Source organism: Scyliorhinus canicula, chromosome 2 (genome assembly GCF_902713615.1).
Source record: "Scyliorhinus canicula chromosome 2, sScyCan1.1, whole genome shotgun sequence".
Classification (NCBI taxonomy): Eukaryota; Metazoa; Chordata; class Chondrichthyes; order Carcharhiniformes; family Scyliorhinidae; genus Scyliorhinus; species Scyliorhinus canicula.
The window spans coordinates 281683920-281703453 of record NC_052147.1 but is presented as its reverse complement, the minus strand read 5'-3'; the positions used below and the strand labels follow the sequence as shown (position 1 = coordinate 281703453).

The following is a 19534-nucleotide window of genomic DNA, read 5'->3' as shown; positions in this document are numbered from 1 at the left end:
CTGATACGCGATACCTGCTTTGTCCTAGTGTTTCTGTTCCATCAGCCTGTCTCTTGAAGTAATGCTTTTTAAAAAAATAATTATTCCCCCCCCGCCACCTCCGCAGGTTACAGAAACCTTCCCAGGATTCTCCAGACACCTTCCCGAGGAGCCCTGACAAACGGAAGCCCCTGCACCGGATGCCGAGTGGCCAGCGGGCACGTTACGACCTGCGGGAACGGATTTGCATCGGGAGTATGACTGCAGGCGGTGCCGCCATGTATCAGAAAGTGCCGACCGATGACGCGGAGGCCCAGATGCTGGCCAGCGCTGACCTAGACTACATGAAAAGTAAGTAAAATCCAATACTAGGGTGTTGATTGATTGATTGATTGATATTTATTGTCACATGTTCCGAAGTACAGTGAAAAGTATTATTCTGCGGCCAAGGGAACGCACACAGTACGTACATAGTTGACAAAAGAATAATCGACAGAGAACATTGACAAATGGTACTTCAACAAATAGTGATTGGTTACAGTGCGGAATAAGAGACAAACAAGAGCAGTATAAGGCGTCGTAAATAGTGTTCTTACATGGAACAGATCAGTCCGAGGGGGAGTCGTTGAGGAGTCTTGTAGCTGTGGGGAAGAAGCTGTTCCTATGTCTGGATGTGCGAGGCTTCAGATTTCTGTACCTTCTGCCTGATGGAAGGGTCTGGAAGAAGGCAATGCCTGGGTGGGAGGGGTATCTGATAATGCTGTCTGCCTTCCTGAGGCAGCGGGAGGTGTAGACAGAATCAGTGGGACGATGGTGAGCTTGGGTATGTATAACATGCAGGGATAATAGACAGATAAACACATGGATAATGTTCAGTGAGAATGCAGCAATAACAAAAGAGTAGCATTAACCCACCAGAGTACCATGTGGTGACAATGCCCAGTGGTCACACAGAGGGAAAACAGCAATATCAGACAATGAAAAAACACAGGTATAATACACAATGATAATGTGAACAAACAGTTGAGCAGATATCGAGTGGATTTTCACTGCCCCGTCCACATAACGCTACCTATAAAAGGATACACATTAATAAAATGAAAATCGCTTATTGTCACGAGTAGGCTTCAATGAAGTTGCCACATTCCGGCGCCTGTTCGGGGAGGCTGGTACGGGAATTGAACCGTGCTGCTGGCCTGCCTTGGTCTGCTTTAAAAGCCAGCGATTTAGCCCAGTGTGCTAAACCAGCCCCATAAATGATGATATGTAACAAAATCAGGAATGTATTCTGGGACAGGTTAAAACTAAAACATACTATTCAAAGTAAGAAGTCTTACAACACCAGGTTAAAGTCCAACAGGTTTGTTTCAAACACTAGCTTTTAGAGCACTGCTCCTTCCTCAGGTGAATGGAGAGGTTATGTTCCAGAAACATTTATACTGTATAGACAAAGTCAGAGATGAGGTCCAGGGAGAGGGATAATCACAGGTTAAAGAGGTGTGAATTGTCTCAAGCCAGAACAGTTGGTAGGATTTTGCAAGTCCAGGCCAGATGGTGGGGGGTAGATGTAATGCGACATGAATCCAAGATCCCGGTTGAGGCCGCACTCTTGCGTGCGGAACTTAGCTATAAGTTTGGATTCATGTTGCATTACATCCACCCCCCCACCATCTGGGGACGGGCCAGAATCGGGTGGGCGTAAAAATAATAACAGGAATCTGAGCTCTACAACCCCCTGCGCTCCCCTACTTCCTACCATTTGAGCATCCCCAATTTTAATCGCACCATTGTTGGCGGCCGTGCCTCCAGCTGCCTGTGTCCCGAGCTCTGGAATTCCCTCCCTAAACCTCTCCGCCTATCCATCCTCCCTTTAAAAAAAAAACATTTTATTGAAGGCATTTTGAAATATTTAGAAACACAGAACCAAAAGGGCCCTCGCCTCAGAAACCACCCGTTCGCCCGCCTACCATATCCCCAGCTCCCGGCATCCGCCTTATTTTCTCAACCTTTCACCCTCCCCCCCGCTACAAGCAGACACTACCACCCAAACCAAATAAAACCCACAACCAGCACCCCACTACCGCCGACTCCTTAAAGAAGTCAATAAATGGCCTCCACCTCAAGGTGAACCCTGCCCCACGAATGGCGAACTTAATTGTTTCCAGCTACAGGAACTCTGCCAAATCGCTCACCCACACTCCAGCCTTCAGCGGCTCCGAGTCCCACCAGCCCAACAAAATCCATCTCCAGCTATCCCTACCTGCCGCCATCCCCAGAAGCTCGGTACCAGCAAACCTATAATTATCACAGATCGGCGCCCACAAAGACATGCCTTCCAAACCAAAGTGCTGCCTACACTGGTTCCAGACCCTCAGCGCTGATACCACTACTGGGCAGGTGGAGTCCCTGACTGGCGAGAGCTGAAGGGGCGCTAACAACAGTGCACTCAGGCTGGTCTGCTTACACATGACCACCTCCACCTATCCCCACACCGACCTCTCCTCCACCGCCCATTTCCTCACCGTAGCAGTGTTTGCTGCTCAATAATATTTCATCACATTCGTCAATCCAACCACCCCCACTGTTGCTCCCTCTCCAGGAACACCCCCCTAACCCACAGGACCTTCCCAGCCCACGCAAAACCTCAAAATCAAAGGGTTGGAGTCTCCACCCCGCCGCACCACTTTTCTGCCTCGACCGGTGGGCAACTATAGGTTGGTTAGCTTAACTTCTGTAGTGGGGAAAATGTTTGAATCTATCGTTAAGGAAGAAATAGTGAGACATCTCGATAGAAATTGTCACAATTGGGCACACTCAGCATGGGTTCATGAAAGACAGGTCATGTTTGACTAATGTAGTAGAATTCTTTGAGGACATTACGAGCGCAGTGGACAACGGGGAACATCCGGTGGATGTGATGTATCTGGAATTCGACAAGGTGCTGCACAAAAGGCTGCTGCATAAGATAAAGGCGCATGGCGAGCCGGATAATGCATGGATAGAGAATTGGTTAACTGACAGAAAGCAAAGAGTGGGGATAAATGGGTGTTTCTCTGGTTGGCAATCAGTGGCTAGAAGCGTGCCTCAGGGATCAGTGTTGGATCTGCAATTGTTCACAATTTACAGAGGGATATAGATAGTTTAAGTGAGTGGTCAAGGGACTGGCAGATGGAGTTCAATGTTGGTAAATGTGAGCACAATAAGAAGTCTTACAACACCAGGTTAAAGTCCAACAGGTTTGTTTCAAACACTAGCTTTCAGAGCACTGCTCCTTCCTCAGGTGAATGAAGACGTGTGTTCCAGAAACATATATATAGACAAATTCAAAGATGCCAGACAATGCTTAGAATGCGAGCATTTGCAGGTAATTAAGTCTTTACAGATCCAGAGATCGCGGTAACCCCAGGTTAAAGAGGTGTGAATTGTCTCAAGCCAGGACAGTTGGTAGGATTTCGCAAGCCCAGGCCAGATGGTAGGGGATGAATGTAATGCGACATGAATCCCAGGTCCCGGTTAAGGCTGTACTCATGTGTGCGGAATTTGGTTATAAGTTTCTGCTCAGCGATTTTGCATTGTCGCGCGTCTGGAAGGCTGCATTGGAGAACTCTTACCCGGAGATCAGAGGCTGAATGCCCTTGATTGCTGAAGTGTTCCCTGACTGGAAGGGAACATTCCTGCCTGGCGATTGTCGCGCGATATACGTTCATCCGTTGTCGCAGCTTCTGCATGGTCTCGCCAATGTACCACGCTTCGGGACATCCTTTCCTGCAGCGTATGAGGTAGACAACGTTGGCCGAGTCACACGAGAATGTACCACGTACCTGGTGGGTGGTGTTCTCATGTGTAATGGGGGTACCCATGTCGATGATCTGGCACGTCTTGCAGAGATTGCCATGGCAGGGTTGTGCGGTGTCGAGGTCGTTTTTCGGAAGGCTGGGTAGTTTGCTGCAATGGTTTGTTTAAGGTTGCGCGGTTGTTTGAAGGCAAGTAGTGGGGGAGTGGGGATGACCTTGGCAACATATTCATCTTCATCGATGATGTGTTGAAGGCTGCGAAGAAGATGTTGTAGTTTCTCCGCTCCAGGAAAGTACTGGACGACGAAGGGTACTCTGTCAGTTGTGTCCCGTGTCTGTCTTCTGAGGAGGTTGGTGCGGTTTTTTGCTGTGGCGCGTTGGAACTGTCGATCGATGAGTCGAGCGCCATATCCCGTGTCTCGGGAGATGCTTTGGAGTAGCTTGAAGAGCAAGGAGTTAAGACTGAGTAGTGAGCAGGGGGCAGAAAGCTGGGGAAACAGAAAAAACGATGGGTTGAAAGAAAGAAACTTCAAGAGAGAGAGAAGCTTTAGGAGGCATTTGTAATCAGGATGTGGAGAGCAGTCAGCACAGTAAAGTAGGGAAAGGGACGGTTAAATATTGACAGAGAGATGGAGAAACTGTGGTGGAGCTGGTTACGAAAGGGTTATCAGTTGAAAATGCCAAATTACTCCTCCTCGATCAAGAGACAGGATATTGGATTGAAGTCTGACATCATGGAAATGGGCTGTAAGCCTCGAGGACAAAACTGGCCAAAGCAGTCGCCTTGTCAGTGAGGAATCGGCTCTCATATCCACATCAGCCTGTTCGATGATAATACCACCAGGTTCCAATTCACCACTCTAAAGCCCACTGTTAATGACTGAGGACCAACTCGCGTTGGGACTTCCACTGTTGATGCTTGCGCTTTGCCCCCACCCTGTTTGAAGATGATGGACACAGAGGATGAAGGCGAGGACAGGTGCGCAGACACCACTGACGTTGAACCTGTCGGATACGAAGACTTTGAAGATTTTGCCCTTGATTTTGAAGATTATGATCTGTGGGAGTCAATTAACAGCTGCCTTCATAACAACGAGGAGAAAACCTGTAAGTAGCAAGTGTGAAGGTGATGTTCTTAAAAACAGCCAAGGGTAATCACTAACAATCACATAGGTGAATTGGACATTCTGAATTCTCCCTCTGTGTACCTGAATGGGAGCCGGAGTTTGACAACTAGGGGCTTTTCACAGTAACTTCATTGCAGTGCTAATGTAAGCCTACTTGTGACACTAATTAAGATTATTATATGTGAGGTTGTTTTGACACCTATAAAGTCTCAAAGTGCTTTCCATACAGTCAGTAGTGTTCAGTGACTGGTGTTACGGACACAAATTTAGAAGCACATTTTCACAATAAGCAGAGCGAGGTGATTAATTAGTCATTCCTCTTGGTGTGGGACAGCTATTGCCCGGGACATCAGTGAAATGATGTTAGGGGCTGGTTTAGCTCCCTCGGCTAAATCGCTGGCTTTTAAAGCAGACCAAGCAGGCCAGCAGCACGTTTCGATTCCCGTACCAGCCTCCCCGGACAGGCGCCGGAATGTGGCGACTAGGGGCTTTTCACAGTAACTTCATTGAAGCCTACTTGTGACAATAAGCGATTTTCATTTTTCATTTCAAATCCCTGCCCTTTACAGAGAGTCAGAAGATGTTAAACACTGAACTGGCACATTCCAACTTAATGTCTCACCTGTGGCGCAGTACCTCTGACCATGGAGTGTTCGCTCAGTATTGCCCGTCTGACTGCGTCGTGCAACCTCGGTACTGTCCCTGTGACATTGCAGCATTCCTTCTACTGGCTCTCCAACAATGCAATGCTCCCACATTACTGCCTCTTTGACCAAATAGTGCAACCTCGGTACTGACCCTCCATCAGTGCAGCTCTCCCCCTTCGACTGTGCAGTACATGCTTAGCAGTGACTCATTAAAAGTGCAGCACTCGATCAGTATTGCCGTTTCGACAATGCAGCACTCCCTTAGTACTGACACTCTGACAGTGCATCGCTCCCTCGGTACTGACCCTCTGTCAGTGCGGCACTCCCTTGGTACTGACCCTCTGAAAGTCCAGCACTCCCTTAGAACTGACTCTCTGACTGTGCAGCACTCCTTCAGTACTGACCCTCTGACAGTGAGGCACTCCCTCAGTACTGACCCTCTGACAGTGCGGCACTCCCTCAGTACTGACCCTCTGACAGTGAGGCACTCCCACAGTACTGACCCTCTGACAGTGCGGCACTCCCCCAGTACTGACCCTCTGACAGTGCGGCACTCCCTCAGTACTGACCCTCTGACTGTGCGGCACTCCCTCAGTACTGACCCTCTGACAGTGCAGCACTCTTTCAGTACTGACCCTCTGACAGTGAGGCACTCCCTCAGTACTGACCCTCTGACAGTGCGGCACTCCCTCAGTACTGACCCTCTAACAGTGCGGCACTCCCTCAGTACTGACCCTCTGACAGTCCGGCACTCCCTCAGTACTGACCCTCTGACAGTGCAGCACTCCCACAGTACTGACCCTCTGACAGTGCGGCACTCCCCCAGTACTGACCCTCTGACAGTGCGGCACTCCCTCAGTACTGACCCTCTGACTGTGCGGCACTCCCTCAGTACTGACCCTCTGACAGTGCGGCACTCCCTCGGTACTGACCCTCTGACAGTGCGGCACTCCCTCAGTACTGACCCTCTGACAGTGCGGCACTCCCTCAGTACTGAACCTCTGACAGTGCAGCACACCCTCAGTACTGACCCTCTGACAGTGCAGCACTCCCTCAGTACTGAACCTCTTTCAGTGCGGCACTCCCTCGGTACTGAACCTCTTTCAGTGCGGCACTCCCTCGGTACTCTCCCTCCCACTGCGAAGCTCTCCCTCAGTAAGGAACTGAGAATGTGTGGTAAGATATTAAAAAACTGGAATGGGGCTCGAACCCACAACTTTCTATTCAGAGGGTGAATGTCACCTACAGGACGAAGCAGACACAAGTTCAACCGATTAAAACATACACAATAATGAGGAAAGCTCCTCTCGTCTTACTCTCGAACTGAACTGTGGCTGGTATATACAGCATCATCCACCAGATGCACTGGAGCACTTCACTAAGCCTTCTTCAACAGCATCTCCCAAACCCACCCCCATCTACTGCCTATAAGGCCAAAGGGTGCAGGCGCGTGAAAATCTCACCAGCTTCCAAGATGCCCTCAATTGAGGGGCATGGACAGGGTGGATAGGGAGCAGCTGTTCCCCTCAGTTGAAGGGTCAGTTACGAGAGGGCACAAGTTCAAAGTGAGAAGCGGGGGTTTGGGGGGGATTTGAGGAAAAACCTTTTTACCCAGAGGATGGTGACGGTCTGGAACGCACTGCCTGGGAGGGTGGGAGAGGCGGGCTGCCTCCCATCCTGTAAAAAGTGTGCGGATGATTATTTGGCACGCCATAACATTCAAGGCTATGGGCTGGGAAAGTGGGATTAGGTGGGCAAGTCAGGGCCTTTCGTGCATCGGTGCAGAACCAATGGGCCGAAAAGCCTCTTGTGCGCTGTGATATTTTGTGATTGTGTGAAGTCACTCGCCATCCTGACTTGGAAACTTATTATTGTTGCTTCAGCGTCACAGGGATTATCTATATTTTTAAAATTCATTCTTGGGATGTGGGTAAGACCTGAGCCAACATCAGTGCCCCATCGCTAATTGCCTTTGAGAAAGCAGCTTTGACAAAGGGTCATCTGGACTCGAAGCGTTAGCTCTTTTCTCTCCCTACAGATGCTGCCAGACCGGCTGAGATTTTCCACCATTTTCTCTTTGCCTTTGAGAAGGTATTGGTGAGCCAGCGTGAGCCATACCAATGCATCAGGTTTAGCATATGCTCACAGTGATGATGTTTGGAGGGTTTTGACCCAGCGGCAGTGAAGGAACGGTGATACATTTCCAAGTCAGGATGGTGTGGCGACTTGAAGGGAAACGCACCAGCCAATTTATGCAGGGTAAGATCCCGCACACCAGCCGTGTCACAATGAGCAGACGATCTGTTTTTCCTGTGATGCTGATTAAGGGATAAATGCTCGCCCAAGACACTGGGGAGAGCGTGCCTGCCCATCTTCGGAACGGCGACCGGGGAGGTCTACTATCCACCTCTGAGGGCAGCCGGTTTAACGCTTCATACAAAAGACAGCACTGGGCATGAGAGGGTTTGTTATTGCCTCTCTGGATGTGAGACAGCTTGAAGCTGCACGGGTTGGGAGGCTGATTTGCTCCCTCTCTGTGTCGTTGCCATGCTGAGTGCACAGAGATATCGACAGACTGATGTGTGCATTGGGGTGATTGAATTGAAATTGATTGGTGACAGCTTACGGCCTCTGGATGTTATGGAAAAATGGGTGCTGGAACCGTACAGAGATAGTTAGAGGAGGTCAGTGCGATTGATCAGGTATTCAGTTTAATTTGAGCCTGGTGGGTTAATGGGGCTTTGTGCTTTTAAAGTTTATTTCACTGGGAACAGGTGTCCCTGGCTGGGCCAGAATTTATTGCCCATCCCCAATTGCCGTTGAGAAGGTAGTTGTAAGTCGCCTCCTTGAAACCCTGCAGTCCATGTGGTGTAGGCACACCCACTGTGCTGTGAGGGAATGTCATGAATTTAACCCGGCGACAGTGAAGTGACGGTGGTGTATTTCCAAGTCAGGGTGGTGAGTGTCTTGAAGGGGAACTTGCAAATTGCAGTTTTCCCATGTATCTGCTGCCCTTGTCCCTCTAGACCAGTGGTTCTCAACCGGGGTCCACATGGACCCTGGGGCTCCATGTAACATTACTGGGGGTCCACATAAAAAAATACCAAATTGGGGGTCCACGGTGATATTTTAGTGGTCCATAGAGCAATTCTACTTCAGAACAATTGTTATTACTGAGAATCAAGTAGAAGAAAAAAATGTTTGTTTTCATGATGAATATTCACCTTTCTCTCTCTCTCTCTCTCGCACTGACAAAGGTCAAAGAGAGATTATAATCTATCTAATTTACCTTGAGGGCTGAAGGGGCTCAGAACCAAAAAGGTGCATTTGCTGTGTTTATTTTTGTGGTACTGTATTCTGAGAAAAAAAAATCCATACCGGTTGATGACAAATGGGTTTATTGTGCTTTAATGACAGTTGTTGTTGAAGATTGCCCGGGCTATTGTCCCCTAGGAACAGCCCGGAGGACCTTTAATGACAGAAGCAGCTTATTAAATACCCACGGTTGACCTGACGCTTATGCCACGTTTCTCCTTGACAAGTTTAATGAATGATTTAACACAGTAATCACTAGAAACTGTGTATATTTGATATGAATTGGTTATTTTTAGAGTAATTTAATTCAATTTAGTCAGTAAAAAGTTTTTTTCATTACTTTTCATATTAGAATAAATTTGGCAACGTACGAAAATACCGCTAATCCGTTTCCAACCCTCACGGTAAGGTAGATGGTCTTTAGGATTAGTTTACCACGCATATAAGAAGCTTTTTTTTCTGTGGAATGGCTATGGGGGTCCACAAAAAAAAATTAAGAGGAAAAGGGGTCCATGGGTTAAAAAAGGTTGAGAACTCCTGCTCTAGATGGAGCCAGTTCTGCGTTTGGAAGGTGCTGACAAAAGGAACCGTGGTGAGCTGCTGCAGTGCATCTTGTAGACGGTACACACGGCTGCCACGGCGGTGCAGGGAGTGAATGTTGAAGGTGGTTAATGGGGCACCAATCTAACGGGCTCCTTTGTTCTGGATGGTGTCAAGCTCTCGAGTGTTGATATAGGTACACCCTCTGTGCTGTTAGGAAGAGAGTTGCAGGGTTTTGATGCAGTAGCAGTGAAGGAGTGGTGATACCTTTCCAAGTCAGGATGGTCATAGAATCGCTGCAGTGTAGAAGGAGGCCATTCGGCCCATCATGCCTGTATGGCCCTCCGAAAGAGCACCCCCTACCTAGGCTCACTCCCCCGACCTACCCATCATTGGTGTGAGGCTCAGAGAGGACCTTCCTGGTGGTGGTGTTCCAATGCATTGCTCTTGTCCTTCGAGGTGCTAGAGGTCGTGGGTTTGGAAGGCGCTGTCGGAGGAACTCTGGTGAGTTCCTGCAGTGCGCCTTGTCGGTTGTTCACACGACTGCCACTGCGCATCGGTGCTGCAGGGAGTGGGCGTTGAAGGTGCTGGCATGAGTGCCAATCAAGCAGGGCTGCTTTGTCCTGGATGATGTCAAGCTTCCTGAGTGTTGTCGGAGCTGCCCTCACCCAGGCAAGTGAAGAGGATAGACAAGGAAGGGGAGTCAGGAGGTGAGTTATTCTTGAAATGAAAATGAAATGAAAATCGCTTATTGTCACAAGTAGGCTTCAAATGAAGTTACTGTGAAAAGCCCCTAGTCGCCACATTACGGCACCTATTCGGGGAGGCTGGTACGGGAATCGAACCGTGCTGCTGGCCTGCTTTGGTCTGCTTTAAAAGCGTGCGATTTAGCCCTGTGCTAAACCAGCCTGTTTGCTGAGATCCCAGACTCTGACCTGCTCTGGTACCCACAGTAGTTTTATGGCGAGTCCAGTTCAATTTGCGGTCGATGGTAATCCCTAGGATGATATCTTGAAGCCCAGAATCCCGGATATTTTTTTTAACAACCTTCCCAAATTGTCCTGCCAGCTTTAAAGGTTTAGGTGCTTATGACCCGATCTCACTTTCTGTATTCGCTTGGAAATTCTACCGTTTTGTTTATATTGCCCTTCCGCATTCCTCCTACCAAAATACAAGTCAGCACCCTGCAATGGAACCAGATAGCCATTAAGGAGGAGCCACCAGCCTGCACACGGAAACATATCAGGCTGGCCACTTGGCGTGGGCCTCTTCTGCTGCCAGTTAAATCCTGGTGGTGCTGGTTTGAAACTCTTAAATGGGCACCAATTGCCCTTGGTAAATAGGCTGCTTTCCTTGGTAACAATGCGGTTGAGATACGGGTTGGCAGATAGCCAGCTGACAGTCCGAGCCCTTCCACGGAGGAGCACGGAATCCAGCATTACGGTTCCATGACGGAATTTTCCATTCTGGAGTCTGAATGTGCCAGTGAGCAGGAAAGTCGGAGTGATTCCCGCTGGGCGGTGGGTCAGATTCATCCGCTGTACAGCTCATCAATTATGCATCATGGAGGAGTTCGTCGAATCTCAGGGCAGGGATTGGTCCGCTCTGCCATCACCTCACGGGGCCAAAGGTCCTGGTGCCATATTTAAACGGCACCCCCACACACGGTCACTCACTGCAGGCCAATTGCCCTAAACCCTGCTTCCCAATGGTGCCCAGAAGCAGAAAACAGTCCGCTCCACGGTTCAGCGTGACCTCCTTGTAGATTCTCCTCCAGGCCAGCCAGGAAAGACGGGAGGTCCTCTTTCTTAGGGGTGGGAGCCGGAGATCCTGCCACCCGACCACGCTGGCCTGGGAGGATGTCACCGGGGAAATCGGCACCCCCTGGGTAGCGAAAAAGGACTGTCCTGTAGTTCAGGAAACAATGAATGATCCGATGCGATATTCACTGCAAACTCACAATCTCCTAAAGACATCAGGCAGTCTAAGGGTTCGAATCCACGGAGATGTCACATGCCACCAACAGATGGAACATCAGCACTGAATGTTGACCAGTCACTTTAATATCAGCATCTTGTGTAAGATCAGGCACAATGGAGTCTTGATTCCTCACTGAGGAGAGTTCAGCACACTCAACAGGCATGCATACTTCCAAACTGCTCTTCGATCCATAGTGCTCACCCTCTGTTTTTATTCAGGACAAGATCTCCCACAACACAAGGGAGAGAGCCAAGATCGAACGGGGAACCCCAGAGCTGAGGACACTCTCCACCCACAAGAAACAGGTGGCAGAGCTCACTGGAGAGGATCGAGATGGTTCCTGCGGGGAAAGTGAGATAGACCGGCCTCTCCCAGGTGAGGGTCCATCAGCCCACATGTAGGCAATGACTGCGAGAGACCAATGTTGGAGCCTGACTAGTCAATCGCTAATTAGCACTTCTCTATTCCAATGACCAGCAAGAAAAGACGGAGGAAGATCTCCAGCAGGTGCCTCAGTTCCAGCCCCCGGCCCAGCTCAGATGAGGCAGAGCAGGCATCAGGTGAAGAGCTGTCACCCTCCACCAGCGCAGATACACACACCTCAGTGAGACCTGCTTCTAGATTAGGCTCGGGTTCCCCAATCTGGTCGTCATCTCAATGACACGGGTCCGCAGCAGGCGGAGGCGGTGACAGCCAACGTCTCTGGAACTCGGAGTATTGCAAGAGAGCGGGTCCCTGCAGAATCCACGTCCAGTGATGACCCTCTAGAATCGGCCCCGAGAGAAATGTGGTAACTGCCGAGAAAGCAGTGGAACCTCGAGCCGGACTTTCAGAGGCCGTCACCAGACTGGAATGAAGGACAGTGGAATCTGTCCACGTCCTGTCTGATGTTGTGGTTCATGCACTCTGTTGCTCTTTTATCTTTATTAATGACAACCACAAGACATGAGTACGTTCCATGTATTGGACAAATTACCACACAACCAGTACAACCAGTATATTAGTTCAATTATTGTTTATTATTAAACATAGGCTTGGTTCTATGCGGAATAATCTACACCCGGCTACACATTAAACTATACCTAACAGTTTAAATGTCCTTTACTTAACTTTCAGGTTAGACAAGCCCGTTATCTGATTCCCCACGTGTGGTAGCTGGAAGTCGTTCTTCAGGTAGCGATCGCGGGTCCTTGAACTTGGCTGGTCGATGTGCTTCAGTTGGTGGGGCAGAGGACGGTCCCAAAAGAGACAGAATGTTGGTCGCGCAGTTCCTCTTATCCTCCGATCTTTCGCGCTCTTTTGGGTGGTCCCAACTCAGGATCCAATAGATCGATAGGATTTTGATCACCCTAATCGATTCTGGCCAATTCGGGGCGGGTACCTTGATAGCTGGGCGGGTCCTAGTTGTTATTGTCCAAGGCACCTATGCACTCCCAGATAAGGTGAATAGACACCCCCGAGTCTGTTACTACTGCTATGTTTCAATCTGAGTCCTATTGTCCTGGGAAGATCAGTGATTGAAATTTAGCAGCTGCCAGTATCTGTGTAGGTCTGGTTTCCTCTGCACAATACACAGGGGCTGTGGTCTGTGTCCTAACCTGACCACAATTCCCATTATCCTTTGCAGGCGGCCATTTTAGATGGCTACAACTCGCAGGCCGGAAGTCTCCATGTGAAATGTGATGGCTGCCTTGGAGACCCAGGTCCAGCACTTTCTGCTGGATTTGTGCTCAGACCTGCCACCATTGCTCGAGCCATGGATGCGTTCCAACAGTGGCGAGGAGCAGTGGGGGCAAGGCACCACCTCAAAATCCCTCAGGGTGCTCCTTCTCAAGGAGTGAGGGAAGGGCCATCAGCCAAAGTGAGGAAGAGCTCCTGCCAGACACCCTGGGGCATCCACTCGGGATACTCCAAGGGTGTCCTGTCTCCCCAACACCACCTCTGCCTGTGACCCCCCATCAGCTCCAGCAGGTCAGGCTGAGGAGGGTACACCTTCTCTGGAGCAAGCCAGACCTCAGGCCACCAGAGGATGCCCGCCAAACCCACCTCCGACAATAGGGCATACTGTGCATTCCAAGGATGACCCCATTGTTGGGGATGAAGATGACGTATGTTGCTTCTGTGATCACTGTGTGATTTCATAATATATATTAATGCTGATAGCGAGGGCTTTGTTGTGTCCTCTGCATCAAAGTCTGAAGAGAACCCGATCGTGATAACTTGTCTTCACCTCATTCCCCTTGAAATCTTGTAACAATGAGGTGGTCACGGGCATGTCTGCCGCGTTTAGTGGCAGCTTCCTGTGGCTCTTCTTAATCATCACCCACTTCAGATTCAACCCCTTCCAAATTCTCCTCGTCCAAGGAGACTGTCTCACTTCTTCACGTCTCTGGCTACACCCACCCCCTGCCCTTTTGCAGCACCCTGTTCTGTGCAACAAAAAATAATGATGCAGGCGACACTGGGGTGAGTATTGGGGAGACTGGCCTCACTGTTCCAAACATTGGAAACACATCTTTGAGAGACCAAGAGTCTGCTCTGTTAAGGGCCTTGTGGTGGAATGTGCATCTTCTCAGATGCAGTCTGCAGCCGATAAATCGGTGTCATTAGACATGTCTTCTTGGGATAGAGGAGCCAATCCTCTGAGCGCCATGCCCCTCAAATGTCTCTGGCACCTGGGAGTGATTCAAAATGACCAAGCCATGTGAGCTCCCTGAGCATCAAACACAAGCATGCTGGATCTGAGCTCCCTGAGTATCAAGCACAAGCATGCTGGATCTGAGCTCCCTGAGTATCAAGCACAAGCATGCTGGATCTGCTTTCTATGATCACATATTAGCTGGATGTTCAGAAAGTGAATGAACCTCACACTGCTGCTAGGGAGCTCTCAAGGCCACATATAAGCAGTCGATGGCATCCTGCCTTTGTGGGAAACCTGAGATCGTGGCGACTTCTACACCTCTGGCAGACTGGCATGCTTCATTCATGTGGGTCTGCACGTAACGGTGAGCTTTACGGAAAAGGGCATCTGTCCCCTCCCTTATGAACTTAGGTGTCACTGACTGTGAGATTCCGCAAAGATCCCCAGCGGAGCCAAAGTCCTGCAAGGATACCCTGGCAGAAATGTTCAGTGTGACGGTAACCTTAAGAGCAATCAGCGTGGGCTGCCCTCCAGGGCTGTGTGGCTTGGCTTCCTCAGAGAGAATGTGGCAAATATGAGCTACCACATCCCTAGATCAGCGAAGGTGACCTGCGTCATTGTCTTTCGGACATCTTGAAGCATGACCTGCGTCGTCTGTGGACGTTTGGGTGCGCCAAATGTCCGTAGATTTGGCCCCTTCTCTTCAGCATCTGGGTCTTCCTGGGAACCCGCTGGCTCCTGTTTCTCAGGGTGATGGTCTTCCCCGGGCTGTGCTAATCAGCAATGGTCTCATAAGCTCCTTGTTCTAATCAAAGCTGTCAAGTGGCACATTGGTTAGCACTGCTGCCTCACAGCCCCAGGGATGTAGAATCACATAATTTACAGTGCAGAAGGAGGCCAGTTGGCCCATCGAGTCTGCAGCGGCTCTTGGAAAGAGCACCCTACTTAAGCCCACACTTCCACCATATCTCCGTAACCCGGTAACCCCACCTAACCTAAGGGCCATTTAGCATGGCCAATCCACCTAACCTAACTTTGGACCCGGGTTCAATTCTGGCCACGGGTCACTGTCTGTGAGGAATCTGCACATTCTCCCCGTATCTGCGGGGAAATTAAAATTGCTTATTGTCACGAGTAGGCTTCAAATGAAGTTACTGTGAAAAGCCCCTAGTCGACACATTCCGGCGCCTGTTCGGGGAGGCCGGTACGGGTTTCCTCCGGGTGCTCTGGTTTCCTCCCACAAAGATGTACAGGTTAAGTGGATTGGCCACGCTAAATTGTCCTTTAATGTCCAAAGATGTGCAGAGTAAGATTTGTCTTGTCTCTCGCTCATAGATAAGTCAGTCCGGTTGAACGAATGTAAAGCAAAGTTTATTTCTTAAGAACACATTTTGGTACATTCACACAAAATTAACTGGAAAAGCTTTTTCCCACGTGTCTCGAAATGTCCTTGAGGCACCAACAAGTAAACGCAAAAGCTTCAAGATAAAGGTTACTTCAGATTTACAAAATTCAAAGTCCATAAGACCATAAGAATTAGGAGCAGAATTAGGCCACTTGGCCCATCGAGTCTGCTCCGCCATTCAATCATGGCTGATATTTTCTCATCCCCATTCTCCTGCCTTCTCCCCATAACCCCTGATCCCCTTATTAATCAAGAAGTCAATTCAACAAAGGCCTTTAAAAGTAATGTTTATTCTCCCGACGGCTATAATTTCTCTGTTAATCAGACGGACGGACCACATTCTTAAGGGAATCCTTATCTGGGTTTAGCCCCTTAGTTTCATTGGTTCTAATTCTCAGCTGAGACCCCCTTGAGCTGGTTTAGCTCACTGAGCTAAATCGCTGGCTTTTAAAGCAGACCAAGCAGGCCAGCAGCACGGTTCGATTCCCGTACCAGCCTCCCCGGAAAGGCGCCGGAATGTGGCGACTAGGGGCTTTTCGCAGTAACTTCATTGAAGCCTACTCGTGACAATAAGCGATTTTCATTTCATTTCATTGATTGGTTCAGGAAAGTGTCAGTCACATAACAGGTGATTGGTTAATTAGACATTAATCAATTACTCCAAATTAATTAACTGTCCCATGACTTTTGCCCCACGTTCAAACTCCTTGCGTCTGGCCTCAGTTACGATATTTAAAAAAAAAATTTAGAGTACCCAATTAATTTTATCCAATCAAGGGGCAATTTAGCGTGGCCAATCCGCCTAGCCTGCACATCTTTGGGTTGTGGGGGCGAAACCCACGCAAACACGGGGAGAATGTGCAAACTCCACATGGACAGTGACCCAGAGCCAGGATCGAACCTGGGACCTCGGCGCCGTGAGGCATCAGGGCTAACCCACTGCGCCACCGTGCTGCCCGTCAGTTACGATATTGTTTCAAGCTTGTCGAATGTACCTTCACATCATATATCATCTCATATCATATCAGAACTTGTAGAAAGCAGACCAAGCAGCCCAGCAGCGCGGTTCGATTCCCGTACCAGCCTCCCCGGACAGGCGCCGGAATGTGGCGACTAGGGGCTTTTCACAGTAACTTCATTGAAGCCTACTCGTGACAATAAGCCATTTTCATTTCATTTCATTATTCGTAACATTTGAGAAAGTCATGTATTCAAACGATTATAACTTACTCATATTTCTATAAATTCAGTAATTTGCAAGAATCATTTTAGCTAATATTTTGAAGGACCTCCCTCTATAATTCTTGAATCCAACATTCTGGGTAGATGGGATTATGGGGATTGGGGGGCGGGGGGGGGGGGGGGGGGCGTTGTGGGCCTAGGTAGGGTGCTCTTTCAAAGGGTCAGTGCAGTCTCAATGGCCCAAATGGCCTCCTTCTGCACTTTAGCAATTCTATGGTTCTATAGTTGTAATAAGGCTTCTCCCAGTAGTCTGCATTCTCACCTCCTGCTCATGTCTGTGAACGGACACAATTGGGCAAACGATGTTAGTTCCTGTTGAATTGTCTCCCTCCATACACGAGGCAGAATACAGCCTCTCTCCCTTAACCTGCCTTCAGTCTGTACATGACATACCGGAGCAACCCCTTGCAAGATGAGATCATCCTGGAGGACGGCAGGTGGCTGAGCCTTCTGCTCAGACATCACTCCTCGTTCACAATGAGAGCCTCAATTAGGATCAAAAGACCCACATCCTAGGATCCTCAGTTAGGCTTCTGGTGAGAATCCTCCAGTGGCCGTGACACTATCGATATTCAATCCTTGCACTTATGTTGTGACTGTAAATCTGGTGTCTTGAATGTTATGACCACAACACTGGAACATGGAGGATAGTAGTGTCTATGATGCTCTGTGTGACCCCGCACGACTCTCACTGCCCAGAGGCCTTTCCCCCTCCCAACATTTGAACCAAGATATGCGTGCCATGCAGAGCCCTCTAACATAGCTGGCATAGCCCAGGACAGTCTGTTCAATAAGTGCCTGACAGCGTGGCATCAGACCCAGGAAATCTGTGGTTCTTATAACTCTTGGCACAGGACAATCTTCCACTATTCCATTCTGTTCGTTTACCGCTACCACTCAGTCCAGTCTCCAACTTCCCCCTCTCTGCTGGTCTTGCCTCCCTGACCCATTGTTACCTGTACCAGACCAGATCCCAACAGTGGCTAAGATACTGGACCAGAATCGCAACTTTTTTTTTTAAAGACTTTACACAAAGAATGATTTGCTCCAAGTATGATTGCATGAGAAAATAGGACTTGGTTAATTTTGCAAACAAACCTTTATTATAACAAATGAAAAACAAGGGGCGCGATTCTCCCAAAACGGGAGAACGGCAGCGCGCCCCTTCCCGACCGGGGACCGATTCTGGTCCCCGGTCGGGGCTAGCAGCCCGACGCCGTAGGCTCCGGCAAGACGGGCTTAACGAAAATCGTTAAGCCCGCTTGCCGGAGTTAGCGCCGGCTGACGCGTCATATGACGTCAGCCGCGCATGCGCAGTTTGGAAGACTCCAACCCGCGCATGCGCGGGTGACGTCATCGCGTTTTGCGCGAAACCCGCGCATGCGCGGGCCGGGTTGCCCCTCAGCCGCCCCGCGAATGGATACTGCGGGGCGGCGGAAGGACAAGTAGTGCGCGGGCATCGGGCCCGCTGCCCGCGATCGGTGCCCACCGATCGCGGGCCCATGGCACCCTTGGCACGGCCGTGGTACTGCCGTGCCAATCGGTGCCATGGTTATTAATAGCGAGTTAGTCACGCCGTTTTTACGAACGGCAAGACCAGGTGTGTTTGCCGTTCGTAAAAACGGCGGAAAGGGCTGGGACTTCGGCCCATCTAACAGCTGAGAATCGCTGCCGGCCGTAAAAAAACGGCGGCAGCGATTCGGGTCGGGACTTCGGCGGGGGGGGGGGGGGGGGGGGAGAGAATAGCGGGAGGGTGGCAAAAATGTCGGGAAGGCCCTCCCGCTATTCTCCCACCCGTCGTGGGGGGCGGAGAATTTCGCCCAAGATTTAAAATTTTAAACTTCGAGCCTAACAAGAACAGCTTACATGTATCTCTTAACCCTAACACACAATTTCCCATGAAACAACAAGTAAAATTAACATACAGCCCTCAACTCCACTTACACAGTGACGCAAAAATGATACCTGCATTATAAAACAAGGGTGGAATTCGCCGACCCCTCGCCCGGGGCCGTCGTCAATGCCGCCCCCGTCGTGTCCCGAATTCTCCGCCCCCCGTGATTCGGTGGGCCAGTCGGTGGGCCCACCGCGGCGATTCTCCGGCCCGCGATGGGCCGAAGACCCGCCGCTAACAGGGGTCTTTCCCGCCGGCATGGTTTAAACCACCTCTGGTACCGGCGGCATGGGGGCGATCTGACCCCAGGGGGTGCCCCCACGATGGCCTGGCTCGCACTCTTTTTCTTCCACCCCGCCATGGCCTTCCCCATGGCGGGGGCGGAACAGACCCCCTCCCCTGCGCATGCGCTGGTATGACGTCAGCAGCTGCTGACGCACAGGCGCATGCGCAGACTTCCGCCGGCCGGCGAAGGCCTTTCGGCCCCAGCTGGCGGGGTGCCAAAGGCCGTTCGGCCGGCCGGCGAAGCGGGAGCCACTAAAAGTGCGGAGAATTCCGCACCTTTGGGGAGGCCCGACGCCGGAGTGGTTCACGCCACTCCGTCCCGCCGGGACCCCCCGCCGGGTAGGGGAGAATCCCGGCCCATATTCTTGCTGGTAGTGAGGCTCTTTCAGACCCAGTCCGAAAGCCTGTCCCTGTGGTAATTTTTTTCATGGCCTGTCCTGCTTGTTCTCCAAATTCTCCTGCCCCCATCTGATCGAACAGGATTCTTCTATCTCTCTGAGCTCTGTCCAGCCTCTCAAAAGATGGTTCTGTCCAGCCATGTCCAGACGTGAACTCCTCACTATCTGGACATTTGATTACCCATTCCCATTTCCACCAAAGAACACGGCCATACTATGAGTAGGCAACTAACCTCCAATTTACCTACAAAACATGCCATCAGACTTTATAGTGGGCTAATAGTTGG

General features: G+C 50.1%; 1 protein-coding gene across 4 annotated transcripts in view; it reads left to right on the top strand.

Moving 5' to 3' along the window:
- The window catches only part of slc4a3 (solute carrier family 4 member 3), a 176938-nt gene that overhangs the window by 44111 nt on the left and 113293 nt on the right, over window positions 1-19534 (top strand). For 3 of the 4 annotated variants that reach the window (XR_005459828.1, XM_038790157.1, XM_038790158.1), the window contains exon 6: window positions 107-330. Coding sequence is in view for 3 of the 4 variants with exons in the window: in XM_038790157.1 (XP_038646085.1) it covers window positions 107-330 (224 nt within the window). In the remaining variant the exon portion in view is untranslated. Of the gene's footprint in view, window positions 1-106; window positions 331-4558; window positions 4881-19534 lie in introns of those variants that run through there. The other variant, XM_038790159.1, reaches the window with a different exon arrangement.